This window comes from Pristiophorus japonicus, chromosome 17 (genome assembly GCF_044704955.1).
Source record: "Pristiophorus japonicus isolate sPriJap1 chromosome 17, sPriJap1.hap1, whole genome shotgun sequence".
Classification (NCBI taxonomy): domain Eukaryota; kingdom Metazoa; phylum Chordata; class Chondrichthyes; family Pristiophoridae; genus Pristiophorus; species Pristiophorus japonicus.
In genome coordinates, this window is record NC_091993.1 from 128,248,848 (window position 1) to 128,271,721 (window position 22,874).

The 22,874-nt window shown below is 52.9% G+C and overlaps 1 protein-coding gene across 1 annotated transcript in view; it reads right to left on the minus strand.

Annotated features, from left to right (window-relative positions):
- srgap2 (SLIT-ROBO Rho GTPase activating protein 2) overlaps nucleotides 1–22,874 on the minus strand; it is a 233,121-nt gene that overhangs the window by 84,962 nt on the left and 125,285 nt on the right. Inside the window, exons 3-4 of the mRNA XM_070859279.1 lie at nucleotides 17,435–17,597; nucleotides 1,965–2,027 (exon numbers count right to left, since the gene is read on the minus strand). Of these exons, the coding sequence (XP_070715380.1) occupies nucleotides 1,965–2,027; nucleotides 17,435–17,597 (226 nt within the window). The remainder of the gene's footprint in view (nucleotides 1–1,964; nucleotides 2,028–17,434; nucleotides 17,598–22,874) is intronic.

The following is a 22,874-nucleotide window of genomic DNA, read 5'->3' on the forward strand; positions in this document are numbered from 1 at the left end:
GGGAATCTGGAACTCTCTTCCCCCAAAAAGCTGTTCAGGCTGGGGGTTAATTGAAAATTTCAAAAGAGAGATGGATGGATTTTTGTTGGATAAGGATATTAGAATAAGAAATAGGGGACCATCTGGCCCCTTGAGCCTGCTCCGCCATTCAATAAGATCATGGCTGATCTGATCATGGACTCAGCTCCACTTCTCTGCCCACTCCCCATAACTCTTTATTCCCTTATCGCTCAATAATCTGTCTATCTCCGCCTTAAATATATTCAATAACCCAGCCTCCACAGTGCTCTGGGGCAGAGAATTACATAGATTTAAAACCCTCAAATAAGAAATTCCTCCTCATCTCAGTTTTAAATGGGCGACCCCTTATTCTAAAATGATGCCCCCAGTTCTAGATTCCCCCACGAGTGGAATCTCTGCATCTACCTTGTCGCGCCCCCTCATTATCTTATATGACTCAATAAGATCACCTCTCATTCTTCTGAACTCCAATGAGTACAGGCCCAACCTGCTCAACCTTTTCTCATAAGTCAACTCCCTCATCTCAGGAATCAACCTAGTGAACCTTCTCTGAACTGCCTCCAATGCAAGTATATCCCCCCCTTAAATAGGGAGACCAAAACTGCACGCAGTACTCCAGGTGTGGCCTCACCAATACCCTGTACAGTTGTAGCAGGACTTCTCTCCTTTTATACTCTATCCCCCTTGCAATAAAGGCCAACATTCCATTGGCCTTCCTGATCACTTGCTGTACCCTGCATACTAATATTTTGTGTTTCATGCACAAGGACCCCCAGGGTCCCTCTGTACTGCAGCACTTTGCAATTTTTCTCCATTTAAATTATAATTTGCTTTTCTATTTTTTCTGCCAAAGTGGATAACCTCACATTGTCCCACATTATACTCCATCTGCTAAATTTTTGCCCACTCACTTATCCTGTCTATATCCCTTTGCAGATTTTTGTGTCCTCCTCACAATTTGCTTTCCCACCCATCTTTGTATCATCAGCAAACTTGGCTCCATTACACTCGGTCCCTTCATCCAAGTCATTAATATAGATTGTAAATAGTTGAGGACCCAGCACTGATCCCTGTGTCACCCTACTAGTTACTGTTTGCCAACCGGAAAATGACCCATTTATCCCGACTCTCTGTTCTCTGTTAGTTAGCCAATCCTTTACCCAGGCTAATATATTACCCCCAACCCCATGAACTTTTATCTTGTGCAGTAACCTTTTATGTGGCACCTTATCAAATGCCTTCTAGAAATCAAAATACACCACATCCCCCTTTATCCACCCTGCTCGTTACATCCTCAAAGAACTCCAGTAAATTTATCAAACATGATTTGCCTTTCATAAAACCAGGCTGACTCTGCTTGATTGAATTATGCTTTTCCAAATGTCCTGCTACTGCTTCCTTAATAATGGACTCCAGTATTTTCCCAACGACAGATGTTAAGCTAACCAGTCTATAATTTCCTGCTTTCTGTCTGCCTCCTTTTTTTAAATAGGGGAGTTACATTTGCGGCTTTCTAATCCGCTGGGACCGTCCCAGAATCCAGGGAATTTTGGTAGATTACAACCAATGCATCCATTATCTCTGCGGCCACTTCTTTTAAGACCCTAGGATGCAAGCCATCACGTTCAGAGTACTTGAGCGCCTTTAGTCCCATTATTTTAACCGAGTACTTAAGGGTTACTGAACCAAAGTAGGTACATGGAGTTACGGTACAGATCAGCCATAATCTCAATGAATGGCGGAACAGGCTTGAGGGGCTGAATGGCCTCCCCCTGTTCCTATATTGCCCTTAGCACCACTGAGATCAGCGAACTCAGCACAACGGGGTCTGAACTGGGGAGCTTTGGTCTGACACTGGGTGGCACATTTAACCACAGAGTTACTGCGTGAGTGGAAGCAGTGAAGTGTTTGTGTTACTGCAGAGAGAGAGAGATCACACTCACCGTGTACAATTCATTCAGAACCTTCATCAGATCTTCATGGAGCTGCCCACCAATCTCCTTACTCTATAATGAAGAAGAAAGTTGGGTTAACACAAGGTACAAGTTGGTCATTCTTTCTGTGGATGTGAAGGTAGGGGGTGTCAGCCACTGGCACCATCGAGCACTCGCAGGGACGCTCGCCCCTACATGAAGCTAACACTGGCATTGATGGGTTGAACCAAATGGCCTCCTGCTGTGCTGAGATTTCTATCACTGAGGTCTGGTACTGAAGTGATCACTTAACCTGTAACTCAACCTGTTCAGTGTTTTAAGTTTTGACACACGGAGAAGGACGTCCAATAAATCACAAACCGGTTTCTGGGAGATTGCACAGTAGAGTGAGTTCGCACACCGTTCCTGAAACTCCAAGACCTGGTGTGAATCCAGCCCAGATGGATGGGATAAAACTCACCTTGCTCTGCTGGCTGCAAGGCTCTTGCGTGAGATGTGCTTGGGAAATCTCAACCTCTCTGGTGGGTCATACACACAGGACAAGGATGCCTGAAACTGGTCACACATTGACAATCTCTGAGCCAAAGGCTACATTTAAAAGAAAGAAAGACTTGCATTTCTATAGTGCCTTTCATGACCACCGGACGTCTCAAAGCACTTTAGAGCCAATGAAGTGGAGTGTAGTCACTGTTGTAATGTAGGAAACATGGCAGCCAATTTACGCACAGCAAGCTCCCACAAACAGCAATGTAATAATGACCAGATCATCTGTTTTAGTGATGTTAGTTGAAGGATAAATATTGGCAAGAGCACCGGGGAGAACTCCCCTGCTCTTCTTCGAAATAATGCCATGGGATCTTTTACATTCACCTGAGAGGGCAGACGGGGCCTCGGTTTAACGTCTCATCCAAAAGACGGCACCTCCAACAGTGCAACACTCCCTTAGCACTGCACTGGAGTGTCAGCCTGGATTTTTGTGCTCAAGTCCTTGGATTGGGACTTGAACCCACAACCTTGTGACTGAGAGGTGAGAGTGCTGCCCACTGAGCCACAGCTGACACTGCCACTTCACACTATTGCTAAGATACAGTGTAAATCTGGGATTGGGCCACCATGCATGGAATCTCCAAGGTGGAGTGACTCGGGATTTATACACTAAAACGAGCTAAATACTGCGTGCCGGGAATCTGGAATAAAAAGCAGCAAATGCTAGAAACACTCAGCAGGTCAGGCAGTGTCTGTGGAGCAAGAATCACAATTGCTGCTCAGTTGGATTTATAAATGCAAGGTCCATGAGATCCTGATTTCAATCATGTGAGTGAGACAGAGATAGTGAAACAGCACGGGAGCGAGAGAGGGAGCCAGTGAACCGAGGGAGAGAGAGAACAGAGGGAGAGAGGGAGCCAGTGAACCGAGGGAGAGAGGGAGACAGTGAACAGAGGGAGAGAGGGAGAGAGGGGAGAGAGAGAGAGACAATGAACAGAGGGCGAGAGGGAGACAGTGAACAGAGGAAGAGAGGGAGACAGTGAACAGAGGAAGAGAGGGAGACAGTGAACCGAGGGAGAGAGGGAGACAGTGAACCGAGGAAGAGAGGGAGACAGTGAACCGAGGAAGAGAGGGAGACAGTGAACAGAGGGAGCGGGAGAGAGAGAGAACAGAGGGAGAGAGGGAGACAGTGAACAGAGGACGAGAGGGAGACAGTGAACAGAGGGAGAGAGGGAGACAGTGAACAGAGGAAGAGAGGGAGACAGTGAACAGAGGGCGAGAGGGAGACAGTGAACAGAGGAAGAGAGGGAGAGAGAGAACAGAGGGAGAGAGGGAGACAGTGAACAGAGGGCAAGAGGGAGACAGTGAACAGAGGAAGAGAGGGAGACAGTGAACAGAGGGAGAAAGGGAGACAGTGAACAGAGGGAGAGAGGGAGAGAGAATATGAGACAAACAGGTTTAAAAATGTATCTAATATTGGATGGTTCAGTAGAATTAAAATCGAACTAATCCCTCCAAATGTTGTGTTGTTACTTGATAATAAAATAGAAACCTATGGCCAGGCCCCGGTTCCTTATGTTGAAAGTTGTCACAAATAGTGGTTTGGAGTTTAAAATAACTTTGAAAACTCCACTTAGCCTTCACACTGACTTTCCCGGGGCAGATAGATTGTGCACTAAATGAGTGCAGCTGGACTGGGAGAGGAGGATTCAGGTGTCGGAGGGTGAATCTGGCACTGATACAAGACCTTCAGCATTCCCTACCCATTCCCAGCAAGAGGAGAATATTGCACATGTGTGAGAGAATGTTGCACGCGGGAGGGTGCGGCCTAGGAGAGAGTGGAGGGGAATGCAAAGGTGCGCTGTGTGCAGTGGTGGGGTGGACACAAGACCACAGCTCTGTTCAGTCAATGCTATTTTATATGGAGTTTTTCACTCCATTCTGTACCGAGTCAAGGTGAGGCATATTTATGCTAGAGAGTGCAATCTTACTATTTCAGCCTTCCCTCACTAGGTGAAGTACGGCTTGAGCAAATGCAGAGTACAGTTCCCGCAACTTTGCCCCAAAGCCAGCCCTACACTATCCTGTTCACACCACAGATTCCTTATGGCCTCTCAGCAAGAATGCTGAACGATGGGCAGTTTTGCCCCTAGGAACCAGGCTGAAACTGCCCGAACCCCATTGCAGATAGGGACCCTTCCAGCAAAGAGAGACGCACCCCATTGAACTGAGCAGGGTTCGATCCAAGGTCCCAGAGGTGAAAGGACAGTGCGCCCACCCATTGCACAACCCAGTCCCCAACAAATCACAGCTCCATGTTCACGTGCACCTCCGTCTGTGATCAGCTCCCAACGTCAACAGGCTTTAAACGGAGAGATTTTCCCAAAACACGGATTACATTGCCAAAAAACAACAGGGGCGGGAATGGGAGCTGGGAGCTGAGACCAATGCCGTGAGCCAGGAACTGGGATGGGGGAGCTGGGAGCGATTACATGCAGACACCAGCAGTCAGCAACCCTCTGTTCACAACTTCCCCTTTTACAACTGGAAGACTGAACAACTTCTCCTTTCTCCGCTCAATGTTTGTGTGAATAACCATTGTGCCTGTCTGCACAAAATTTTTGTTTTGGGGCAAATGGTTGCAGAGAGTGGGGCACGGACCAGGGACGGATTACCACACAAGCCTACAGGGCCCATGACCAGGGGCCCAGACATTGTCCCATGCGAACAAAGGGCCTCCGGCAAATAGAAACATAGAAATTTACAGCGCAGAAGGAGGCCATTTCAGCCCATCGTGTCCACGCCGGCCGACAAAGAGCCGTACGGCCCTCGGTCAGCAGCCCTGAAGGTTACATATAAACCTATGAGCAATGAACAATGACGGAAAGGCAAAGAGCACCCAGTCTAACCAGTCTGCCCCACACAACTGCGACACCCCTTATACTGAAATATTCTACACTCCACCCCAACCGGAGCCATGTGATCTCCTGGGAGAGGTAAAAACCAGATAAAAACCCAGGCTAATTTAGGGAGAAAAAAATCTGGGAAAATTCCTCTCCGACCCATCCTGGCGATCGAAACTAGTCCAGGAGATCACCCTGGCCGTATTCTATTCCCTGCAGTACTTACCATTATATCTGCACCGTCCAACAAAAGGTCATCCAGTCTGATCCCAATTACCAGCTCTAGGTCTGTAACCCTGCAGGTTACTGCACTTTAAGTTCCCATCCAACCATCTCTTAAAAGTGGTGAGGGTTTCTGCATCCACCACTCTTCCAGGCAGCGAGTTCCAGATCCCCACAACCCTTTGTGTAAAGAAGCCCCTCCTCAAATCCCCTCTAAACCTTCCACCAACCACCTTAAAACTATGCCCCTTCGTTATAGACCCCTTCACCAATGGAAATAGACTCTTACTATCCACTATGTCCAGGCCCCTCAATATTTTGTCCACCTCGATGTGATCTCCTCTCAACCTCCTCTGTTCCAATGAGAACAAACCCAGCCTATCCAATCTGTTGTCATAACTATGATTCTCCATTCCAGGCAGCATCCTAGTAAATCTCCTCTGCACCCTCTCTAGTGCAATCACGTCCTTCCTATAACATGACGACCAGAACTGTGGCCTAACCAAAGTAATTTAAGCATAACCTCCATGCTCTTATATTCTATGCCTCGGCCAATAAAGGCAAGCATTCCGTATGCCTTCTTAACCACCTTATCCACCTGGCCTGCTACTTTCAGGGATCTGTGGACAAGTACTCCAAGGTCACTTTGTTCATTCACATTATTAAGTGGCCTACTGCCTAATGTGTATACCCTTTCCTTATCAGCCCTCCCAATGTGCATCACCTCACACTTCTCCGAATTAAATTCCATTTGTCACTGCTCTGCCCACCTGACCAGTAGATTGATATCCTCCTGCAGCCCATGACTTTCCTCTTCATTATCAACCTTACACAGCCAATTTTAGTGTCGTCTGCAAACTTCTTAATCATACTTCCTATATTCAAATCTAAATCGTTGATATATATACCGCAAAAAGCAAGGGACCCAGTACTGAGCCCTGCGGAACCCCAGTGGAAACATCCTTCCAGTCACAAAAACATCCATCAATCATTACCCTTTGCTTCCTACTCCAAGCCAATTTTGGATCCAGCTTGCCACCTTGCCCTGTATCCCATGGGCTTTAACCTTCATGACCAGTCTACCACGTGGGACTTATCAAAAGCCTTGCTAAAGTCTATATATACTACATCGTAGGCACTACCCTCATCGACCCTCTTGGTTACCTCATCAAAAAATTCAATCAGGTTCGTCAAACACGATCTTAGAATAAGGGGCCGCCCAGTTAAAACAGAGATGAGAAGAAATTTCTTCTCTCAGAGAGTCGTAAATCTGTGGAATTCTCTGCCTGAGAGCTGTGGAAGCTGGGACATTGAATAAATTTAAGCAAAAATAGACAGTTTCTTAAACAATAAGGGGAGAAGGGGTTATGGAGAGCAGGTGGGGAAGTGGAACGGAGTCCATGATCAGATCAGCCATGAATGGCAGAGCAGGCTCGAGGGGCCGTATGGCCTACTCCAGTTCCTATTTCTTATGTTCTTATGTAATTAAGCCTTGCCTTTCCAAATGCAGATTTATCCTGTCTTTCAGGAATTTTTCCAATAATTTTCCCACCACTGAGGTTAGGCTGACAGGCCTGTTTTTTAACCAATAAGGGAATTAAGGGTTACGGGGAGAGGGCAGGTAAGTGGAGCTGAGTCCACGGCCAGATCAGCCATGATCTTATTGAATGGTGGAGCAGGCTCGAGGGGCTAGATGGCCTACTCCTGTTCCTAATTCTTATGTTCTTATGTTTATGTAATTACTCGGCCTATCCCTTTCTCCCTTCTTAAACAAGGGTACAACATTAGCAGTCCTCCAATCCTCTGGCACCATGCCCAGAGCCAAAGAGGACTGGAAAATGATAGTCAAGGCCTCTGCTAGTTCCTCTTTTACTTCGCTCAACAGCCTGGGATGCATTTCATACAGGCCTGGGGACTTAACTAATTTTAAAGCTGCTAAACCTCTTAATACTTCCTCTCTCACTATATTTATTTCATCCAGAATATCACACTCCTCCTTGATAGCAGTATCTGCATTATCCTTTTCCTTTGTGAAAACAGATGCGAAGTATTCGTTAAGAACCCTACCAACATCTTCCGCCTCCACACAAAGATTACTCTCATGGTCTTCAATAGGCCCTACCCTTTCTTTAGTTACCCTCTTACTCTTAATAAATGAAGCGGTTTCCTTCAGGTGTGGTATATCGTGTTATGATTTGCTTTATTAATAATGTAGTGCGTAAACATGCCACCTAAAAACAGATTATCTGGTTGTCATCATATTGCTGTTTGTGGGATCTTGTGCATTGGCTTCGACGCAAGTAATCGAGGTGCTTCAACAATGTTAGAAGATATCTGATTTATAAATATAAGAATTAATTTTTCTTTCGAGGTGGTGAGCTGTTTAGCAAATCGAAGCCTCGGGCTTCAGCTTTAGTGGTTTGGAGCTCCCGGGGCAATTTGGCCACCACAGGTGTATTCTTTCAAAGTCACTGCTTCCCAGCAGGTACTCTATCCATCCAACACACCGAGTGTATAACCGCGATGTATAACCCCCGGTGTATAACCCCCCCACCCAGTGTATAACCCCAATGAATAACCCCCCAGTGTATAACCCCCCCCCCCCAGTGTATAACCCCAATGTATAACCCCCCCAGTGTATAACCCCAATATATAACCCCCCAGTGTATAACCCCCCCCGCAGTGTATAACCCCAATGAATAACCCCCCAGTGTATAACCCCCCCCCCAGTGTATAACCCCAATGAATAACCCCCCAGTGTATAACCCCACCCCAGTGTATAACCCCAATGTATAACCCCCCCAGTGTATAACCCCAATATATAACCCCCCAGTGTATAACCCCCCCCGCAGTGTATAACCCCCCCCAGTGTATAACCCCCCCCAGTGTATAACCCCCCCCCCCAGTGTATAACCGCCCCCCCCAGCGTATAACCCCCCCCAGTGTATAACCGCCCCCCCAGTGTATAACCCCCCCCAGTGTATAACCCCCCCCGCAGTGTATAACCCCCCCCCCCAGTGTATAACCGCCCCCCCCCCAGTGTATAACCGCCCCCCCAGTGTATAACCCCCCCAGTGTATAACCCCCCCCCCCAGTGTATAACCCCCCCCTAGTGTATAACCGCCCCCCCCAGCGTATAACCGCCCCCCCAGTGTATAACCCCCCCCAGTGTATAACCCCCCCCCCCAGTGTATAACCCCCCCAGTGTATAACCCCCCCCGCAGTGTATAACCCCCCCCCAGTGTATAACCGCCCCCCCAGTGTATAACCGCCCCCCCCAGTGTATAACCGCCCCCCCCCCAGTGTATAACCGCCCCCCCCCCAGTGTATAACCGCCCCCAGTGTATAACCGCCCCCCCCAGTGTATAACCCCCCCCCCCAGTGTATAACCGCCCCCCCCCAGTGTATAACCCCCCCCCCCAGTGTATAACCCCCCCCCCAGTGTATAACCCCCCCCCCAGTGTATAACCCCCCCCCCCAGTGTATAACCCCCCCCCCCCCCCAGTGTATAACCCCCCCCCCCAGTGTATAAGCCGGTGGGCGGCAGCTGTCGAGGTGGCTCTGGAAGGGTGTACTGGGGGGGCAGAGTCACAGACCCTGGAGAGCACGCACTGTCCACTGATAAGACGTCCATTTGCAAAGGCCAAAGCTTTGTCAGCAATAGGATTTATCTGCTTTCTCAGCGAGACCGACTGCGAAGTCACTGACCCGGGGCGGGACGAATGGGCAGTAAGTTTAGAGGTTGAATTACAGGCTTCAAGCAGATGATAAACCGGGAGTTGGAGGGTGAAGATCAGCTCCTAATGGTGCGCTGACAGATGTCTTCCTGCCTTCTTATTAAGTGCCTCTGAATTATGGGGAGCAGTTTTCCTGCAAGGGGTCACTGAACGTTTCCTCGTCTCCGCCCAGTGACACTGAAGTTCATTACAGCACTCCTCCTGCCGTCAGGGCTGGTGTCAGCTACCTCAGCACAGAGCTGCTACCTTCCGCGCGTTCAACCAACGGCTCTAAAGCAGATTATCTGGTCATTATCACAGTGCTGTTAGTGGGATCTTGCTGTGTGCAATTGGCTGCCACGTTTCCTACATTACAACAGTGACTACATGTACTTCATCGGCTGTGAAACGCTTTGGGACGTTCTGCAAACATACGAAATAGGAGCAGGAGTCGGCCATTCGGCCCCTCGAGCCTGCTCCGCCATTCAATAAGATCATGGTTGGTCTGATCTTGGCCTCAACTCCACTTCCCTGCTCGCTCCCCATAACCCTTGACTTCTGAGGTCATGAAAGACGCTGTAGAAATAAAAGTTATTTCTTTTTCTTTTTAAAGTTCGATAGCAGGTCATTTCCAGAACCTGTTCCATTCAGAAAGGACCATATGGATATTGAATTCAACTGCTGACACTGGTTCTGGTGGAGGTCAGTCAATGTTCATTACTAAGCAGTGTAGCACCACAGGACTGTCCCAATCTGCCAGGCCCAGACAGTTCCTGTGTTTACTGTGAGGGGTTTAGGATTCTAAACCAATAAGAATGCTTCATTCTGGTTGCCCCTAAACCACGATATGAATCTTCCATGAGAACTTGCCGACTTCTGTTGCACTCTGCTTTTAGATCAGTGTAATTTGCATTTTCTCAATTTGTCCTGGGCGTAAATCAGGTGATAAGTTCACAAAGGAAATGTTGCAATACCATCAGGATGGAGGGATTGTCCTATGAGGAGAGATCAGACTAGGCCTATATTCTCCGGAGTTTAGAAGAATGAGACATTGAAACATGCAATATTCTTACAGGGATTGACAGGGTAGATGTCGGGAGGATGTTTCCCCGGGCTGGGGAGTCTAGAACCAGGGGTCACAGTCTCAGGATAATGGGCCGGCCATTTAGGACTGAGATGAGGAGGAATTTCTTCACTCAGAGGGTGATGAATCTTTGGAATTCTCTGCCCCAGAGGGCTGTGGAGGCTCAGTCGCTGAGTATATTCAAGATGGAGATCGATAAATTCTTGGCTAATAAGGGAATCAAGTGATATGGAGATCTGGCTGGAAAGTGGAGTTGAGGTAGATGATCAGCTGTGATCTTATTGAATGGCAGAGCAAGCTCGAAGGGCCGAATGGCCTACTCCTGCTCCTATTTCTTATGTTTAAGCCTTAAGTACAACTACACAGAAGAAAGAATGTGGGTGAAGGACTATCCCAAGACAACCAGAATGGAGCATTCTTATTGGTTCGAAATCATGGTAAACCCAGGAACTGGCTGAGACTGGCAGAGTGGGAGACTCTGGGCTGGTAGTCCTGTGTGGTTAGTCCATCATTTGGATTGGACACAATGGGAGCGAAGGCGAAGAGGTTTGGTCCTCTGCGAACCTGTAGCGTGCAGGTACCTACTTTGGATGAGGAGAGATTCAGGCTGCATAGGGGACCGACAACTCCTAAAGGCAGAATGAAACATCAACACTTAAGATGCCCCCAATGGTGAACATCTCTCAGCTGCCCTTGCCTTGAGGAAAGGCTGCTAGTGTGAAAAATGTTGGGGTTTCATACTGCTTGTAGGAGTAACCGGCCCCATTGCAGGCCTGAACCCCGACCAGCCCACTGCTAATGACAAACATTTGGTTCCCGTAATTTCTGGGACATTTACGCCCTTGGGGTGAGATTCTGGCTACACTGGGATCTTTCAGTTAACGGTTGGGCGGGGTCTCCAGGTGTATCGTTTGCCCATCGCCAGATGTCAATGGGGGCGGGGAATTCCCGAGCTAACCCAGGAGATTCCTCCCTTCGTACTTTTGAAAGGCCTCAGTGGAACTCACACCTATTGAGCTCTGGCCCGAGTACCTTTCGGGCCTTCTAAATCCTCGCTGGAGTAAGGTGATCGATCCCCGATGGGATTGATTGACTTCTCTTGATGGGGCAGGTTTCAGTGGGAGCTGAAGACTTCAAAAGAAAATCTTCAGCCTATTTGGGCCTCGGCAGCTCCCCACTCTGCTTTAGAAGGGAAGGTTGGTCTCAGCAATGCAAATAACCCCTTGCCTGGAATTGGGGACAGGGTTCCGGGCTATGAGGTGCACGGGCGGAGCAAGACTGCCATCCAGCTCTGGGCCTTGATGTTTTGGGGTATTACTGGACTGGAACTTCGAAACTATGGAGTGAAGGAACCTCATGGGGCTCCACTTCAGAATAGATCTAAACCAATTATCCATCAAATGCTGAACTTGTTCCCATTTTTATTCATAGCACGGTCAACAATTCAGGCTCCTCAAACCACTGTCAGATGATTACAGTCCTGCTTTGCCAAGGGCTCGGCCCCACCAGTCCCCGCCCGCCATCAGCAGCTCCACAACTCACTTCCAATTTGGGTCGGATTCCTGGAGCAGAAACACATGTGCACCAGAAACCTTTTGTCCAATGAGCTGCCACGTGCGGACCCAGAAAGGAATCGGACGGCATCTCCGCCGACCACGTGTAAAGGGCGTGCCGATAATGTGCTGCTTCTCGGCTGGTCGCTGTGGTCACTGACGCACCTTCAAATCATTTCCACCACAGCAAAATGCCCCAGAGAAAAGAAACCAATAATTCACAATGGCTCAGTGGGTTGGGGCACTTCTCAGTGTGGCTCTGAGCAAAGTCGGGAAGATCAGATTCAACCCATGGTCTGCGCTCAATTGTCAGGTCTCACTCAGTCTGGGGCCCATCGGGTCTCACTCAGTCTGGGACCCGTCTGGTCTCTCAGTGTCTGGGGCCCGTTGGGTCTCACTCAGTCTGGGGCCCGTCTGGTCTCACTCAGTCTGGGGCCCGTCGGGTCTCACTCAGTCTGGGGCCCGTCTGGTCTCACTCAGTCTGGGGCCCGTCTGGTCTCACTCAGTCTGGGGCCCGTCTGGTCTCTCAGTGTCTGGGGCCCGTCGGGTCTCACTCAGTCTGGGGCCCGTCGGGTCTCACTCAGTCTGGGGCCCGTCTGGTCTCTCAGTGTCTGGGGCCCGTCGGGTCTCACTCAGTCTGGGGCCCGTCGGGTCTCACTCAGTCTGGGGCCCGTCGGGTCTCACTCAGTCTGGGGCCCGTCTGGTCTCTCAGTGTCTGGGGCCCATCGGGTCTCACTCAGTCTGGGACCCGTCTGGTCTCTCAGTGTCTGGGGCCCATTGGGTCTCACTCAGTCTGGGACCCTTCTGGTCTCTCAGTGTTTGGGGCCCATCGGGTCTCACTCAGTCTGGGACCCGTCTGGTCTCACTCAGTCTAGGGCCCGTCGGGTCTCACTCAGTCTGGGGCCCGTCGGGTCTCACTCAGTCTGGGGCCCGTCGGGTCTCACTCAGTCTGGGGCCCGTCTGGTCTCACTCAGTCTGGGGCCCGTCTGGTCTCACTCAGTCTGGGGCCCGTCTGGTCTCACTCAGTCTGGGGCCCGTCTGGTCTCACTCAGTCTGGGGCCCGTCTGGTCTCATCCAGTCTGGGGCCCGTCTGGTCTCACCCAGTCTGGGGCCCGTCGGGTCTCACTCAGTCTGGGGCCCGTCGGGTCTCACTCAGTCTGGGGCCCGTCTGGTCTCACTCAGTCTGGGGCCCGTCTGGTCTCACCCAGTCTGGGGCCCGTCTGGTCTCACCCAGTCTGGGGCCCGTCTGGTCTCACCCAGTCTGGGGCCCGTCTGGTCTCACCCAGTCTGGGGCCCGTCTGGTCTCACTCAGTCTGGGGCCCGTCGGGTCTCACTCAGTCTGGGGCCCGTCGGGTCTCACTCAGTCTGGGGCCCGTCGGGTCTCACTCAGTCTGGGGCCCGTCTGGTCTCTCAGTGTCTGGGGCCCATCGGGTCTCACTCAGTCTGGGACCCGTCTGGTCTCTCAGTGTCTGGGGCCCATTGGGTCTCACTCAGTCTGGGACCCGTCTGGTCTCTCAGTGTTTGGGGCCCATCGGGTCTCACTCAGTCTGGGACCCGTCTGGTCTCACTCAGTCTGGGGCCCGTCGGGTCTCACTCAGTCTGGGGCCCGTCGGGTCTCACTCAGTCTGGGGCCCGTCGGGTCTCACTCAGTCTGGGGCCCGTCGGGTCTCACTCAGTCTGGGGCCCGTCTGGTCTCACTCAGTCTGGGGCCCGTCTGGTCTCACTCAGTCTGGGGCCCGTCTGGTCTCATCCAGTCTGGGGCCCGTCTGGTCTCACCCAGTCTGGGGCCCGTCGGGTCTCACTCAGTCTGGGGCCCGTCGGGTCTCACTCAGTCTGGGGCCCGTCTGGTCTCACTCAGTCTGGGGCCCGTCGGGTCTCACTCAGTCTGGGGCCCGTCTGGTCTCTCAGTGTCTGGGGCCCATCGGGTCTCACTCAGTCTGGGACCCGTCTGGTCTCTCAGTGTCTGGGGCCCATTGGGTCTCACTCAGTCTGGGACCCGTCTGGTCTCTCAGTGTTTGGGGCCCATCGGGTCTCACTCAGTCTGGGACCCGTCTGGTCTCACTCAGTCTGGGGCCCGTCGGGTCTCACTCAGTCTGGGGCCCGTCGGGTCTCACTCAGTCTGGGGCCCGTCGGGTCTCACTCAGTCTGGGGCCCGTCTGGTCTCACTCAGTCTGGGGCCCGTCTGGTCTCACTCAGTCTGGGGCCCGTCTGGTCTCACTCAGTCTGGGGCCAGTCTGGTCTCATCCAGTCTGGGGCCCGTCTGGTCTCACCCAGTCTGGGGCCCGTCGGGTCTCACTCAGTCTGGGGCCCGTCGGGTCTCACTCAGTCTGGGGCCCGTCGGGTCTCACTCAGTCTGGGGCCCGTCGGGTCTCACTCAGTCTGGGGCCCGTCGGGTCTCTCAGTGTCTGGGGCCCATCGGGTCTCACTCAGTCTGGGACCCGTCTGGTCTCTCAGTGTCTGGGGCCCATTGGGTCTCACTCAGTCTGGGACCAGTCTGGTCTCTCAGTGTTTGGGGCCCATCGGGTCTCACTCAGTCTGGGACCCGTCTGGTCTCACTCAGTCTGGGGCCCGTCGGGTCTCACTCAGTCTGGGGCCCGTCGGGTCTCACTCAGTCTGGGGCCCGTCGGGTCTCACTCAGTCTGGGGCCCGTCTGGTCTCACTCAGTCTGGGGCCCGTCTGGTCTCACTCAGTCTGGGGCCCGTCTGGTCTCACTCAGTCTGGGGCCCGTGTGGTCTCATCCAGTCTGGGGCCCGTCTGGTCTCACCCAGTCTGGGGCCCGTCGGGTCTCACTCAGTCTGGGGCCCGTCGGGTCTCACTCAGTCTGGGGCCCGTCTGGTCTCACTCAGTCTGGGGCCCGTCTGGTCTCACTCAGTCTGGGGCCCGTCTGGTCTCACCCAGTCTGGGGCCCGTCTGGTCTCACCCAGTCTGGGGCCCGTCTGGTCTCACCCAGTCTGGGGCCCGTCTGGTCTCACTCAGTCTGGGGCCCGTCGGGTCTCACTCAGTCTGGGGCCCGTCGGGTCTCACTCAGTCTGGGGCCCGTCGGGTCTCACTCAGTCTGGGGCCCGTCGGGTCTCACTCAGTCTGGGGCCCGTCTGGTCTCACCCAGTCTGGGGCCCGTCTGGTCTCACCCAGTCTGGGGCCCGTCTGGTCTCACCCAGTCTGGGGCCCGTCTGGTCTCACCCAGTCTGGGGCCCGTCTGGTCTCACCCAGTCTGGGGCCCGTCTGGTCTCACTCAGTCTGGGGCCCGTCGGGTCTCACTCAGTGTCTGGGGCCCGTCTGGTCTCACTCAGTGTCTGGGGCCCGTCTGGTCTCACCCAGTCTGGGGCCCGTCTGGTCTCACCCAGCCTGGGGCCCGTCTGGTCTCACTCAGTGTCTGGGGCCCGTCGGGTCTCACTCAGTCTGGGGCCCGTCTGGTCTCTCAGTATCTGGGGCCCGTCTGGTCTCTCAGTATCTGGGGCCCGTCTGGTCTCACTCAGTCTGGGGCCCGTCTGGTCTCTCAGTGTCTGGGGCCCGTCTGGTCTCTCAGTGTCTGGGGCCCGTCTGGTCTCACTCAGACGGGGTCGGTCGGATGGAGGGCGTTGCATTTGGGAGATGGACAAAGCAAATATCAGCTGAAGTTGCCATTCCCGATTCTCTGCAGTGACCTCTTCCTGGAAAGCGCAGGGCAGCTGAAGGTCTGGATTTTATTTCAATGTGAGCTCTCATCTCCTCACGGTTTAGGGTCACACATGAAGAACAGCTGACTGGGTGGAGTACCAGAGAGAGGCCAGAACCTTTGAACTCTAATCCAGAGTAGGGACGGAGCCAAAACATTGCAAAGTCCTCTCTATGTATTCTCCACATCTGTTAAACACATCTGGGAAACTCGGTCACATTTACTCTGTCCCCTGCATTTACTCTCTCGCTCTCTCTCTCCCACTCTCTCTCTCGAGCAGCAACAGGCGAAAGAGAGAGTGAGAGATAGAAAAATAATGCTGTTACGTGCAGCATAACTGCATCATTTCCCCAATAATACAATCTACACAGCAACTCCAATCCTTGAAACAGGTGGGGCACCAAAGGAGCTGAACGGATGAATTTCTCCCGGGTGTTGTGTCCAATGTTGCAGACCGAGTGGACAGACAACTCAAGACCCACAGAGTCCATGCCAACAAGCTCAGGAGATTAGGAGCCCACTAAAGGATTAGACTGGCTAAGAGGCCTGTCCATCTCATTAAACTCGGGTAAACTTAAATCAAGTTGGATTTATGTTCGGAAATTACATTAGTCATTTTTTCTTAACCCTTTCAGAAGTTGAGCCAATTTTTGGATCTCGATGAATGTCTTGGAGATACACAAGCTTTTCCCTGGCTGATATTCACTGGGCCTTTGTTGGAGTTTTATTGTGGGACTATGTTTAATACTCTGAAATTAACGTGACATCGCCTACAAAGATGGCGTGCAGCTATTTTAACTCGAGATTCTTTTATTTATATTCCTTCCAGCTTCTACCTGAACGTCCCGTTTCACCGTTATATTCGCCTCCACTATCGTTCTCAGTCTCAGTGCGGGGATGGACAGAGGCTATGTTTCTCGATCGTGCACAGTGTTGTGCTCGAGTCACCTGCCAGGAAGAAAGGGGCCCTGCAGTTTTTCCAGCCTTCTCCTTTGGTCAACTGTGAAGACGAGGGGATGGAACACTTTTGCATTCCAGGCACCTAGTGTCAGTTTGAAGGTGGTGTTTAATACTGCCAGACTGAGCTGTAAACATTCAACAATGCACCCACAAACAGAACCTGCTTTACTACAGTCAAAGCCCTTGAAAGACACATTTTGAATTGAAATAAACCGGATGCATTAACTCACCAGTTTAAACATTCACCCACTCCACCACCGGCTACCCTTTGTACCATCTGCAGCAACTCACCAAGGCTCCTTCCACAGCACCTCCCAAACCCACAAGGGCAGCAAGTTTACAAGAGGTGTGTAGGAAACTATTGCGGCCCGGGGAGAATATTCATCGTCAACTCTCTGTCAGTCACTTATTACAACGATCAGTAACACAGCTCCCACGGTACAGCGAGAGTGAGCTGCCAGGTGTGATACTGAAACACGCAGCTGTGATGTCTTCGCTGCCCATGCCTGCAGCGTTGGCTGAAGGCAACACATGACCTCAGTAGCCCAAGACTAGTTGGGCAATGGGGGCGGAGGGGGAGGTGGGGAAGATTAAATACACCTCCCAATTTCTAATCACTCCTGCGGCACAGCGTGCATTGTGTGGGGACTGCACCAGGTTAGCTCTGGGTTTGACTGTTAAACCTTATGGAATATGAGGAATACGAATGATGGAATAGCCAGCTGGCACTCATTGTCTGCACTCGTACATGAAGCACGGCCACTTGGGAGAAGGACTGTGTGGGGGGGGAGGCCAATACTGGTGGAACCCGAACGTGTGGACACACACTCACCCCTCCCGCCGCCCCCCCGACCGACCGACCGTTCGAAGACACAGCAGCACCCAAAGGAATCTCCTCACCTTCTTGAAGAGGCGGACGGAGTCGTCACTGACTTGTGTGAAGCGCGGGATGATGTTGTTCAGGTAGATATCGCTCAACGTGGCGTGATCCTTGCTCTCCCGCCTCACCTGGTTCAGCAGCAAATACCAGCAGTTGACAGGAGACAGAATGTTCTGGTCCTTCCTGCAGAACAAAGCGTGTGGGAGGAAATATTAAAGGAAAGGGTTAAAGGAAGGACTTGCAATTGTACAGCACACCCTCCGAAACATCCCAAACAGCTGTCCAAGCAGTGAATTACTCTGAAATGCAATGACAGCCATTATGAAGGCAAGCAGCCATTTTGCACAGAGCAAGATTCCACAAGCAGGTAAATCTGTTTTTTAGATATTGATTGGTAAGGAGGATTTTTGTCCAAGGTACCATAAGAACTCTATTCTTTAAATTGTGCCATGGGATCTTGAACATCCAAATGAATCACTGAAAAAGATAGACGGACCCTCAGTTTAACATCTCAGCAAAAGATGGTCCCTCCAACAGTGCGAGTCGAGCAGCAGACCTTCAACAAAAATCCTTCAAATAAATAAATGCTGGAGTTTCAAACAAAGCTGATGCCAGTCGTCAATCTTCAGTCCAGTGCGGTGAAGGGAGTCGCTGGCAACGGCAGACACGGGAAGAACACAGGAGGCCATTTGTCGGTCAGTGAACCGCAGTGACCCAGGCCCACTCGCTTTGCTTCCCCGAGGCAGAATCCACACAAAGCAACACATCCATCCATGGCCCCAGAGATACAAAGGAACCGGCTGAGGTCTCGGCAAGAAAACCCATCCAACAGCTTGGACAGAAAACTTTTGTGGATTTTTGCTTCTAAACCACAGAAGAAATACGGCTGTGAGTCCCTTTGCACGTTTCAAATGCTGATCTCACTCTTCAAAACATTCAATCAGCTTCCCAGATCTGACAGGGTAGAACCCAGGTGAGCCTCTCCCGTCATGGCTTAATGACACCTTGGGTTCCATCCTCGGCCTGCGCCGGATCCATTCCTGGGACCAGCGGGATATAACAACAACTTATACCGCACCTGTAATGTAGTAAAACGTCCCAAGGTGCTTCACGGGGCGTTATCCAGCAAAACTTGACACCAAGCCACATAAGGCGATATTAGGACAGGGAGAGATAGATTTTAGGGAGCATCTTAAAAGAGGAAAGAGACACGGAGAGGTTTAGGGAGGGAATTCCAGCGTTTCTGGCCTGGGCAGCTGAAGACTCGGCCAACAATGGGTACTGCATTCAACCTCAGCATCGCTGGGCTGGAGAGGGGGAAAATAATGAGCCTGGATTCCGACTGCCAATCACTGTCCAATAGCGAGGATAAGACCAGGTGTGGCTGTGACACCACCAGCAGGTACTATGCCGACACTCACTGAGCTAGACTCATGCCTGAAGAATGGCCACTTGGGCAAGGTAGCAGGGGCCGTTAGCCCAGGCCTGGGGAGCCGAACCCCAGTCAGGAGTTAAAGTCTTCAGGAAAGGAGGAGCTGTGAGAAGGACAGAGAGTCTGCAAACAGACATCGACAGGTTAAAGTGAGTGGGCAAGAAGTGGCAGATGGAGTAAAATGTGGTGAGATTATTCACTTTGGTAAGAAAAGTAGAAAAACAGAATATATATATATTTTGTTTTAAGTAGTGCGAAACTATTAAATGTCGGTGTTGAGATGGATTTGGGTGTCCTTGCAAATGAAACACAGAGAGTTAACATGCAGGTACAGCAAGCAGTTAGGAAGGCAAATGGCATGTTGGCCTTTATTGCAAGAGGGCTGGAGTACAAGAGTAAGGAAGTCTTGCTGCAATTGTACAGGGCCCTAGTGAGACCACAGGAGCACTGTGCACAGTTTTAGTCTCCAGACCCAAGGAAGGATATACTTGCCTTGGAGGCAGTGCAACAAAAGTTCACCAGACTGATCCCTGGGCTGAGAGGATTGCCCTATGAGGAGGGATTAAGTAGATTGGGCCTATACTCTCTGGAGTTTAGAAGAATGAGAGGTGATCTCATTGAAACATAAGATTCTGAGAGGGATTTTTATAGGGCAGATGCTGGGAGGATGTTTCCCTGGGCTGGGAGTTTAGAACCAGGATAAGGAGTTGGCCATTCAGGACTGAGATGAGGAGAAATTTCTTCACTCAGAGGGTGGTGAATCTTTGCAATTCTCTGCCCCAGAGGGCTGTGGATGCTCAGTTGTTGAGTATATTCAAGGCAGGGATCGATAGATTTTTGGACTCAAGAGGAATCAAGGGATATGGGGATCGGGCGGGAAAGTGGATTTGAGGTCAAAGATCAGCCATGATCTTACTGATGACAGAGCAGGTTTGAGGGGCCGAATGGCCTACTCCTGCTCCTATTTCTTATTTTCTTAAAACATCCAAACTCTCGAGTTCGATAAGACTCAGTTCTGAGGTTTCCAGCTATCCAGGATTGGCCTGGAGTCTCCAGGAATGGAAGATTAATCTCCAGGAAACTGCTGCGAGCTTTGTGATTGGCTGCGGGGAGGTGGGGCAGAGAGGATGAGTGTGTTGGGTGACCAACTGCGGGAGTGTAGGAGGTGGGGCAGTTGGGGGCAGAAGTTTGTGTGATGAAACCTCCAGGAATACGTGCAACCAGAGTTGGTGACCCTGGTCAGTGCGGCAAGGGTTAATAGCGCTGGCCTGAAGCCAGCAGGTGCCAGAACAGAAACATGCTGGAGCGAGTGGGACACAGAGATTCTTAAACCGTTTCACCTAAATATAGACTCAGCCACAAGAACATCTGAACCTTCACATTCTGGTGAGATCATCGAAATGCAGCCCAGCAGCTGAGGTCACAGACTCTCCACAGATGTGTACAGATGGGAACATCAGCTCCTGCACGCACAGCACTGTGACATAATGTGTATTTTGGGTGTCAGCTGTGGCTCAGTGGGCAGCACTCTCGCCTCTGAGTCAGAAGGTTGTGGGTTCAAGACCCACTCCAGAGACTTGAGCATAAAATCTAGACTGACACTCCAGTGCAGTGCTGAGGGAGCGCTGCTCTGTCGGAGGTGCCGTATTTCGGATGAAACATTAAACTGAGGCCCCGTCTGCCCTCAGCTGGATGCAAAGGATTCTATGACAGTATTTGAAGACGAGCAGGGGAGTTATCCCTAGTGTCCTGGCCAATATTTATCCCTCAACCAACATCACCAGAACAGATTATCTGGGACATTATCGCGTTGCTGTGTGTGGGAGCTTGCTGTGCGTAAATTGGTTGCCGCGTTTCCCACATTACAACAGTGACTACACTCCAAAAGTACTTCACTGGCTGTAAAGCGCTTTGGGACATCCTGAGGTGGTGAAAGGGTGAGCTGCTGATCGGTGCATGCCTGTCACGGGGGCAGTGAATTCGAGAGTCTCGCAACATAGCAAACGTATTAGTGCAAGTGTGACTTCCAATAGTGCTGCGAGACAGATCCAGTGACAGCTCTGCAAACTACCTGCTTCTGGGAATTGCTCAGGCTGAAAGCAGTTAACAACGAGGTCTTCTCTGGACAAGGGTCACCACATGTCCACAGGCCAGAAAGGTGCAGGCTGCTTTGAACGCTGGGTGTAGACAGAGTTTCCAGGGCACTGATTCCACAGTAAGCCCAGCAGTGCTCCCCACATTCACCCTGAAATCTACTCGGCCCAGCCCCGCCCAAGCACTGACAGCACTCCCTGCTCCTGGGTGCACACGGACCTGGAACAGGGAGCAGGCACCACAAAGAAATAAGGAGCAGGGGAGGGGGAATTCTCGCAATGCGACCTATTTGAAGGTGGACTGGCACAGAAACTGAGCGCGCATTAAGTGAAACTGCTCAGTGGGGAATATCTGGATTACACACATTACATCCGTAAATATTCCAAAATGAAACCACGGCGGAGGTCCCCAAGCAATTAACAGCCTTTATAGATCTCCTCCCAGCCTCCCGTCACACACGTGTGCCTGCAGTACTGATGGGAAAACACGCAGTGTATGGGGCGGGAGGGGGTCTCACTGCCCTCGCTCTCCTCGGGGGGAGGGGGTCTCACTGCGCTCGCTCTCCTCGGGGGGGGGGGGGAGGGTGTCTCACTGCCCTCGCTCTCCTCGGGGGGGGGGGAGGGGGTCTCACTGCCCTCGCTCTCCTCGGGGGGGGGGAGGGGGTCTCACTGCCCTCGCTCTCCTCGGGGGGGGGGGGGGGGGGGAGGGGGTCTCACTGCCCTCGCTCTCCTCGGGGGGGGGAGGGGGGTCTCACTGCCCTCGCTCTCCTCGGGGGGGGGGGGGGGAGGGGGTCTCACTGCCCTCGCTCTCCTCGGGGGGGGTGGGAGGGGGTCTCACTGCGCTCGCTCTCCTCGGGGGGGGGGGGGGGAGGGGGTCTCACTGCCCTCGCTCTCCTCGGGGGGGGGGGGGGAGGGGGGTCTCACTGCCCTCGCTCTCCTCGGGGGGGGGGGGGGGGGGGGAGGGGGTCTCACTGCCCTCGCTCTCCTCGGGGGGGGGGGGGGGGGTCTCACTGCCCTCGCTCTCCTCGGGGGGGGGGGGGGGGGGGGGGGGGGGGGGGGGGGGGAGAGGGTGTCTCACTGCCCTCGCTCTCCTCGGGGGGGGGGGGGGGGGGGGGGGGAGAGGGTGTCTCACTGCCCTCGCTCTCCTCGGGGGGGGGGGGGGGGAGGGTGTCTCACTGCCCTCGCTCTCCTCGGGGGGGGGGGGGGTCTTACTGCCCTCGCTCTCCTCGGGGGGGGGGGGGGGGGGGGTCTCACTGCCCTCGCTCTCCTCGGGGGGGGGGGGGGGGGGGGGGGAGGGGGTCTCACTGCGCTCGCTCGCTCTCCTCGGGGGGGGGGGGGGGGGGGAGGGGGTCTCACTGCCCTCGCTCTCCTCGGGGGGGGGGGGGGAGGGTGTCTCACTGCCCTCGCTCTCCTCGGGGGGGGGGGGGGGGGAGGGGGTCTCACTGCGCTCGCTCGCTCTCCTCGGGGGGGGGGGGAGGGGAGGGGGTCTTACTGCCCTCGCTCTCCTCGGGGGGGGGGGGGGGGAGGGGGTCTCACTGCGCTCGCTCGCTCTCCTCGGGGGGGGGGGGGGGGGGGGAGGGGGTCTCACTGCCCTCGCTCTCCTCGGGGGGGGGGGGGGAGGGTGTCTCACTGCCCTCGCTCTCCTCGGGGGGGGGGGGGGGGAGGGGGTCTCACTGCGCTCGCTCGCTCTCCTCGGGGGGGGGGGGGGGAGGGGGTCTCACTGCCCTCGCTCTCCTCGGGGGGGGGGGGGGAGGGTGTCTCACTGCCCTCGCTCTCCTTGGGGGGGGGGGGTCTCACTGTCCTCGCTCTCCTCGGGGGTCTCACTGCGCTCGCTCCCCTCAAGGGGGGGGGGGGTCTCGCTGTCTTCCTCCCCTCGTGTGGGGGGGGGGGGTCTCGCTGCCGTCGAACGGATACGGGATTAAAATCAATATTATG